The sequence below is a fragment of the Aulonocara stuartgranti genome (genome assembly GCF_965226115.1).
Source record: "Aulonocara stuartgranti genome assembly, chromosome: 7".
NCBI lineage: Eukaryota > Metazoa > Chordata > Actinopteri > Cichliformes > Cichlidae > Aulonocara > Aulonocara stuartgranti.
In genome coordinates this window covers 48,164,334-48,173,824 of record NC_138945.1, presented here as the reverse complement: position 1 = coordinate 48,173,824, position 9,491 = coordinate 48,164,334, and the positions used below count along the sequence as shown (strand labels likewise).

General features: G+C 39.7%; 1 protein-coding gene across 1 annotated transcript; it reads left to right on the top strand.

Moving 5' to 3' along the window:
- Positions 1 to 3,659: 3,659 nt before the first annotated feature.
- Positions 3,660 to 6,938, top strand: LOC309709758 (DNA polymerase III PolC-type-like). Its single transcript, XM_082538578.1, has 3 exons — positions 3,660 to 3,901; positions 4,034 to 4,085; positions 6,092 to 6,938. The coding sequence occupies exons 2-3, from the start codon at positions 4,034 to 4,036 to the stop codon at positions 6,625 to 6,627; spliced, it is 588 nt and encodes a 195-aa protein (XP_082394704.1). The 5' UTR covers positions 3,660 to 3,901; the 3' UTR covers positions 6,628 to 6,938.
- The last annotated feature ends 2,553 nt before the right edge of the window (positions 6,939 to 9,491 follow it).

Genomic DNA, 9,491 nt, shown 5'->3' with positions numbered 1-9,491 from the left:
GATGTGCCTCACCTTTGGCCCTGGCTCTTCCCCTCTGACTGCACTAGGACATATTGCTACCTGATAAAATAACACATTGATTCGTGCCATATAAAAAGTGAGACATGTCAATTCAGATTCTTTGTCAAATATACACTAGTGAATCAATTTACATCAGCAGCCTAACAATTATTGTCATGATAATAAATACTAGTTAATCTATAGCACCAAATCATCAGTCAGTCACCTGTGACCTCGCCTCTTCACCTCTGTCTGAGCTACAACATGGCAGAGCTGCCTCTGTCACCTGATGAATAACAGTGAGACATTCCACATACATGCAGTCACATATGTGCCTCATGATCCAATTTCACCTGTGATCTTGCATCACCATTGCTCTCTGAGCTTTGTGTTGGTTCTTCTGTCACCTGACAAATAGGACATACATGACAATAAAATGTGGAGCTGCTTCAGTGTTTCTGTCAATTTGTGCAGATCTTGACTCATCAGTAATGTTTGCAGGGTGAGTGCATTTTTAAAACAATTTGTGCAAACTGCAATACAAGGTGGATATTTTCAAAATCATGACTACCTCATGACATTTTGTCTCAAAAATTAACCCTATGAATATGTCAGTACCATTAGGATGAAATTATTGTGTCACCAACATTTTAACGTTAGACATATAATTTTAACAGCCTCTGTAAACTAATATCCTGACTTGCTCAAAGCTGCCGTTTTCTCTGACAGTTTCAGTCAAAATTAGAAATGCTGCTCTGAGACTGAGAGAACTAATAGTGCTGCATGTTGTGCAGTTAGTTTCCAAAACACATTATTCGTGGTTACATACAATTTTAGACTGATGTGGGCCAAAGCCTAGCATAACCTGTAATGTTATTATGACGGACACATTTTATGAGTTAATTTGGCTTTAAGTGACTTACAGGTTTCTTTGAAAAATACTTATATCCGGGTTCTTCCTTTTTGCTGCCATCCTCCTCGCAGCGCAGGTTTGCCGCTGCTAAAACTAAACAGAGCTCCATGAAATGCACAGCCAATCACATTGGCCATATTTGTCACATGAGGTAGGACTCCAGTAGAGGACGTAATTTAACTCTTTCTGCACCGCTGGGTGAATGAGACGTTGACAGATCGTTTTTGTTTTCTTTCTATCGGGTTTGATTTTCTTTACTCGAATAGATCAAATTATTGGTGGGGACAATTCAATAATCTGGTTCAGCGATTGGTGGGGACATGTCCCTTCCGTCCATGCCAAATCTACGCCCTTGGTGACGCGTCATTGGGCTGTAGTGTAGTGCAGTGTTTTCCCAACCACACATAGGTGTGCCGTGGAGGATTATCTGGTTTCACCTGATTAGTACTCTAAGCAATCGGCGTAATGGGCAGAGCAGTTACATTATCTTCTACTAAAGGGCAGTACAACCTGCTCTAATTAAATTGGTTGCCAACTGCCAGTAAAACAGAAGAAGGAAGAAGAAATTACATAATAGTCATTCTGTCAGGCAACGCAGTGCGTATAAGGAATAGATAAATATTTGAAAAGAAAAGGTAGTCAATCTGACCTGGGTGCTGGAGAAAATTCTTACCCAAATGAAGGCCCTAGCATGAGTAGTGGTCAGAAGAAAGCGAGAAGGGCATACTCGGGACAAACCGAGCCAATTCAAAACAAAAACTATCAATATGCTTTTGTGGCATTTTTGTTTGGTGTGATTTTTCTGATGTGAAATATGTGCTGTGGCTCCAAAAGGTTGGGAAACACTGCTCTAGTGCCACCATCAGTGCAGAGAAAGACATGGAGGGTGCGAGAGGGTAAACCAGATGAATAAAAGAAAAATTAGAATTTATTAACACAGAGTATTTCTTTTCTACAACAGTTATCCAATAAGATTTGCTCCAGAGGAAACAGGGGAAACTGCAATCAGAAACAGTTACATAAGCTTTTTGTGTTGGCACCACACCTTCTCACCTCTGTGATCGTCTTCATGCTGATGTGTTTTGAGTGATGTGTGGTATGTTTTTTTTTTAAGCTCAGGTTCAGATAGAAAAGGTCTGAATACAATATATTGATTTTTACGTTATAGCCTAATAGTGAAGGGATTTTTTTCTCCAAATTTTATCTAAAATAACATAATGCGTTAAAGCCACGTACCACTGAATTACTCATATAATTATCCGAGTACATAAAAAAGAAACAAAAACCAGCCTTATTTTAAGTGAATGCATGATACTTTCACAACCACAGTGTGAAAAACTAAGTGCACCCTTTGCACTTCCATAGGAATAAAGAGAGTAAGTAGCAGAAAATGTCACCTCCTCTATAAAAGCAGAAGTTTTGTCTGTTTGCAGGTCTGGAGCACTCAGGTGTTTGTTAACACAATGTGAAGAAGGAAAGGCATCGACAATGGTCTTAGAGAAGCAATGAGCTGCTGCACATCAACCTGCAAAGGTTATACATCTATGGTCCAGTGAGAAAGATTATTCACAGCTGAAAAATAGTCAACAGAATGTCCCAGTAATTTCAACCCAATGTCTGATTTCTAAAAAAACAAAACAAACAAAAGACATGGCAGTACAGCCTGAGGAGGTTTTGGTCAGTCACTTCAAGGTCCCCAGCCCAAATCACCATCCCCCCGCCACGGTGCCTGACAGTTGATAAGAAGTGTTTGTTATGCTGCATTTAATTTTCTCTAAATGTAGATCTGTGCATTTTGGCCAAACGTCTCCGCTTCGCTCTCGTCTATCCAAAGGACATTGGTTCAACAACTCTTGTGGTTTGCTCAGATGCAACTTGGCAAACCGAAGAATACCAAAGTTCTCTAACGTGTGAGTCAAGTGTGTCCAACGGTTAATGCTTGGAGAAAACTGGGTTGTGCAACAGGACAATGGCCCCAAGTGCAGCAGCAAATCTACAATGTCTGAAAATGAATGGATCAAGGTGCTGCAATGATCCAGTCAAAGTCCAGATCTCAGCTTGACTGGAATGCTGTGTATGAATGAAACACCATAAAGCTCAGTGAACCGAAACAGACTAACCGCTGTGAGAGCGGACCACAATTTCCTCACTACTATGTGATAAAGTCACACAGTAAATAATTACATCAAGTTACTGTTTCTGAAGGTGTCTACAAACTTTCACAGAACAGCAGAGGGGCTGTGAAAACGTTTATACTGGACTATAGGAAAATGATCAATCATGAGCATCCCTGGTTGGTAGAAGGTGGCAGCAAACGAGCGCAAGATAAAATAAAATAAAATACTTCGCAGAATATTTATAATACTGTAGAATACGTTTTTTGTTGATGTTGTTTTGCTTTTTTTTGGGGGGGGGGGGGGGTTGTTTTTTACCGTCTTTAACAGCTTTTTAAAAACTTTTTATTTCAAATTACTTCAAAATCATTACGGTCACACTCTACTTTTTAAAGTTTCGCTTAATAGTGTAACTTTTTAAAAATATGAATTTCTTTATATTTGTATTTTGTGTCATACAGTCACTGTATTATTATTTATTCATTTATATAACATAGGCTATTCAAATCTACGGTTTGCCGTAGAACAAAAACCGTGTGTCATCTAGCGGCTCAAAAATGAAAGTGAACGAACAGCAGAGAAGTTTCCACGTTTACCGAGAAACGTGCGTGTGAGTGTGTTTCTACCGCTGGCACATTCACGGACGTTCAGAGCGGGCCGAACGAGCAGGAAGGAGACTGGTTAGAAGGAAGAAAAAAAGAGTTTCTCTTCCACTAAAATGAAAGCAGGGCGCAGTTTTAAGTTGTGAAATGTCGTGGCGGGGGTTCACCTGCTGGGCCCTCCCTGAGGAGTCCGCATAAGTACATATATTCTCTCCAGCTGACTTCACATCTGTCACAAGGCTCAGCAGACTTAGCAACCTGCAGGCTGCACGGTGAGTTCAATACACGCTCTCAGTGACTGACTACAGCTGTGACTGAGGAGGCAAAATTAACTTTAAAAAGGTTCCGTTTAAACACTGACTGTTGTTGTTTGTTGTTGTTTTGTTTTAATTTTTCATCTGCAGATGGCTCAAGACAGAACTGTTGTTTTCTTTGACCTGGAAACCACTGGATTAGGTACTAATCTAATAATATAACGTTTCTTGTTGTATTTTGTTTTATTTTATGTTATTTTAGATAGAGCTTTTTTGGAGTAACTTAAACCTCAGCATCACTGGATGTCAATGAAATGAAAGCAGTAGTTACATGCAGTTGCAACTCTGTGCCTTGCCTAATACTGCATTCACCAATTTACCAAAACAGAATTACAACACGCTTTAAGCACCAAAACATCACTTTATTTACTTGATAGACGGCCGCTGCTGCACTTAGTTTTTTTTGTTTTAAAAAATAAATAAATATATATTTTATGGGACAAACTTCCTAGATCAGTGATCCCCTACATTACCTTGTGTTGTTCACACATAAAAAAATGTACTGATATTATCCATCATGTCTTTCCAATCCAATCTGAAGGCTTTACCTGCCAACACACACGCGTGTGCACATCATGTAAAGCCCTTACTCTACGCGATAAGGAGGGTGGTAGTTTCTGTTTTTACTGCTGTCTAATCTAATCTTACACTTGTCAGCCTTCCGTTTCCTCAAGCTCTCTTTGAGGGATTATAAAAAGTGTCAGGCAGCTTTAAACAAAAAACAAACAAACAAAAAGCACAGAAACCACGGCTGTGCCCACGTGCTAGTATCATACATGTTCTGCATTATATGAACAGTACATTTAACATTAAATACACACTCGTGTTTCAGGACTGCATGGCTGCAGTTAATTTGAGAAAGAGTTCAGCAGATTACTCAGTGGAAACCACAGCACTGTTCAGTTAGGAAGTCAGTCAAAATTATATTTCCTGTCATCGTTGGGACATAAGACACGCCATAGATGAAACCAGATGCTGATTTCGTTTCTGTGATTTGAGCTAGCGTGGGTGTGAGAATGGCCTCATAGGCCAGGCATGTTGGTGTCACACGTCTTAGCAGGAGTCCATTAAAGAGAGGCGTGTTACTGACGTCAGTATAAGCGGGATCAGCAAACAGCCCTACCTGCAGGACAAAAAGAACAGCACGCAGAGAGCTGAAGATTAACAACAGCAGCTGATGATATTTTCATTTTCACTGTAATCTACAAATAGGGAGTGATTATCTGTTATCACTTCCTGATAACAAACATTATGTGTTTTTGTCTATTTATTTATGTTTAATACATCTACCGGCCATTTTTTAATGTTGCGTAATTCTCCAGTGGACTTGCATCCAGAAAATACAATAAGCTGTTTTCCATCATCTTCTGATTCACACTCAGTCATTTCAATCTGGAAGCAGCCCTGAAATGTGAAGGAAAAACTGTTCAGTTCACAAAATAGAAAGAAGGGTTATCCCTATCAGGCGTAACATCCTGAAAGGTGCAGAAACTATCATCCAGCACAACAAAGAGAATGTTCGAGCCCCAACTCCTGCACAAATGTATGTCTAGGCACCTCTCCCATTTGTTTGAAAACTAACCACACAAAAACTTGCATGCTCTGTAGCATCCTCAAGACTGTCTGTTTTCTAGTGCTGCGCGATACTGTAAATTTTGGTATCGATCCAATACCAAGTGGATTAAGAGCAGTATTGCCGATACCGATACCTTTAACGTATAAGGGGAGCTTATGTAGGTCAGAGCTGTGTGTCATGATTTATTAGCTGAATTATCATAAATTTGCTTATTCCTGAGTACATTTTAATGAACACCAACACAACAGTGTTGGGATTTTAACTACATACGATTGTGTTAGTATCGATCCAATACCAGTGTTGGTATCGATATTGCGATAGATCTGCCCACCAGTACTGTTTTCAGCATTTCTGTCAAGGTATCCATGTGAGTGACAGATGTTAAGAGTGGTGTAAGATTTCTCATCTAAGTCTTGACAAGGATAGAAATATTAACATTATAACCTGACAAACTATTGCTTTTAAATGGGAAGCTATCATCCTGTTCATGTTGCACTGCTTTCTGCAAAAAGACTGTTCTATTATAACTTGTGGTTATCTGTTTTTCCTTTTGTCCCGTCTTCTATTTTCAGACACCACGGTGTGTGACATCATTCAGCTCGGCGCCATCTGTGAAGACAGGATCTTTAATGTCTACATCCTCCCCCGCCAGCCTCTCACAGAGAGCGCAAAACGTGTCACGGGCTTCACCGTCAGCAACAACCGCCTCTTTCTCCACGGGGTTCCCGTGGACACCATCCCTCTTGCGGAGGCTCTCACTAATTTCATCGCCTTCCTGCGCTCCTTCCACCGTCCAGTGCTGCTGGTGGCCCACAATGCAAAGCGCTTTGATGCACCTGTGCTCACCAGGTGGCTGCAGAATTGCTCCCTCCTGCAGCAGTTCCAACAGGTGGTGTCTGGGTTCCTGGACACCTTCTTGCTTAGCAAGGACCTGTTTCGTCTGAGCAGTTACTCCCAGGAGTCCATGGTCCGGCGCTTCCTGGGAAAAAGCTACGACGCTCATAATGCTGTGGAGGATGCCAAAATGCTGCAGGAGCTGTACAAGGCCTGGAGACCTACCACATTTAGCGTCTCCAATTGTACCTTCGGGACAAAGCAAAAATATTAAATAATTTTAATAAATAAAATAAATAATGTTAAAGCTGACCTTTTATTTGCTGTTATGTTCAGGTCAGTGGAAAATAAAATGGAGTATGTGTGGTCATAAGTTATCAAGATTTAACTTATTTACTGTTAAATGTAATGTCATGTGTCACATGCAGTGCAATCTTCCTTTTCTGTTTCCCTTTGATCTCATTGATGCCTTTTTGTAGCCTCTGTGGACCAAAATGCAATGGGTCTGCAAAATATTTTGTTTTTAAAAAAAAAGAGCATTACCCACATCTTTCTCAGCCTTAATAAAAGATCTGCTACTACAAAGTGTCTCTCTGTGGTTTCTAAGGTTCAACTGATTCTGTTTTATCCCAGGTTTCTATAAGAGCAGGAAATGACACCTTTAAACGTTTTTTTTTTTTTTTAGGTTAATAGCGATAATATATCCATAAGCACCCCAAGGTGAAGAAATACAGACAGGCTTTGAATGCTGCCTTGTTTTCATTGTCGCTAATAAAGTCTCGTACAAACATCAGCTAACGACAGGAGCGAGAACAGCCTGGAAAGCCTTAAGAGAGATAAAATAAATATAACTTTGATATGAACTAAAGTCTTTTTGTTGTTATTTCGTTATTGTATTTTGTGGCGTGGTGGCGGGGAAAGAACTCAACTAAGTATATACTTATCCGGCAGTATTTCCTAAATGTATATTAAATTGCAAACCATTGGAAAGAGATCAACAAATGTCGTGTAGCTGTGATCATTTTTGGCTGGATACACTAGGTGGAAGCAGCGATTTCTAATCCAAGGTACCTCAACCAAAGAAGAAGCACAGAGGCGAGCGATCCTTTCTAACTAACGGTGAGCAAAGTCCTGAAAAATCAAGCCGCGTTTTATTTATTTTTTTAGAAATCAGAGAAGGTATATTTCAAGATATTCTAAAACACACCCGGATTTTTTAAATGAAATAGGCTATTATCACAATATTTTTTTGGCTATCATGTCTGATCTCTCTTGTTCTCTTCTTCATCTCTAGGTTGGTGCTCCCTGCTCCGACTTTCTCCTCCTCTTTCTCACACGCTGCTGAATTTATCCTTGTGTGTCAGAGGTGCAAAGCCATAAGAATGAACAATAAATAGAACTGAAACTTTTTGGGTTGTTATTTAATTATTGAATTCTGTGAAGTGGAGGCGTAAAAAGAGCTCAGGTTATTTAATTAAGTGGTACTAGCAAACATAGGGAACATACATACATCTGCAGCCATGCAGCTGCACTGCTTTTTTAAGGTTGAGTGAGGATGGGAAGAACAGACAAAGAAACCACATGCTCAAAAATAAACAATAAATTGACCTCCCCAAAGGGATTAATAAAGTTCTATTCTATGCTCTACGTTAAGAGACCTGTTTTAATTCGGATAAGTCCCTCTGAGAGTAAAGGCAATCTCCAGCAGGCCTGAGCTAAGGAAACAAAGTACACTAATGTAGTTATAACGTAATGAGTCGTTATAGATATATACGTAATTATACACTGTATTGAGCAGGCTACTGCTCACACTAAACTGTGACTATCACCAGGCAATCTGGGGGTGTTTCCTAAATCACTAGCAGGCGCCAAACTTCTGACAGAGTGAACAGGATGTATGCAGGTAAACTCCAGATTGACACGAGCTGATTGGTGGAGTCATGGGGAAAATATTGGCTCGTGATCTACGTTACAGAAAGACAGAGAGAGGTACAACACCAGATGGAAGGTATTTTATTTACACACTAAACTAATCTGATATCCCATTTTCAGCAAATGAAATGAAACAACACAAAATGTATTTTTATTTTATTTTATTTTTTTATTTTTATTTTGGTGTGGCACTGTTTCTTAACTTAAAATGTCCTGTTGTAATTGGACATTTTAAGTTAAGAAACGGTGCCAAACCAACCCCCCCTCCACTTCCCTCAAGGTGTATTATTGCAAGGTCAAGACCATGCAATAATACATAGAAACTCCAACCCCCAAGAGCATGCACTTTGGCAACAGTGGGAAGGAAAAACCCCCTTTTACAAGGGGGAAACCTCCAGCAGAACCAGGCTCAGGAATGGGGTGGCCATCTGCCTTGGCCAGTTGGGGATGAGGGAAGGAAGGCAGGAGAAAAAGAGTGGTTATTTTAACCACTCTTTTTTTTTTTTGCCAATTAAAATTGGTCCATCTCATCTAAACTTGGTTTTAAAACTAAGTTTAGATGAGATGGACCAATTTAAATAAATATTTTAAGACAAGCACGTGTGCTTGTCTTAAAATAGCACACCTTTTTCTCATTTGCACTCATTTAGTGTGCACATGAGAAAATCCTAGAGATGATACTTTGTCTCTTCAGCTTGGCATGTTTTTTGAAAGTGTTGACAATTATTTCGTCAACCGTTGGGTTGCTTAACTTCATGAACTGTCCTGGAGAATGCCACTTTTCATGGAGATCATTGTATACTGTCAAGCTGAGTTCTTCAATGTTCTCTAGGGAGATTTTATATTTTTTGGACAAAATTTTGTTCCAGATCTTTTGGCTAAGCCTCTGTACAATGAAGTCAGTTGTTCCTGAATGCCATGTCGTCGTCTCATTTAGTTCGGCCATGCTGTGTATTACCAGATCTCTAGTGAATTTTTCCACAAGCTCCCAGTACTCGTCCCAGTTTTTAGATACACTGAGTACTCTTTTTGGTAATCCCAGCAGGTGTTTGGTGAAGATTGGAACAGTAATGTTATCAAGCTGCTCCCTCAGACTAAAAATCAAATATTTTTCCTTGCATTTGTGTGTTTTGCAAAGATCCTTTAAAATGGCCTCGTGGATATTTTTTAGGCTTTTTGGAGATAGATCCAAATGTTTGTCATTAA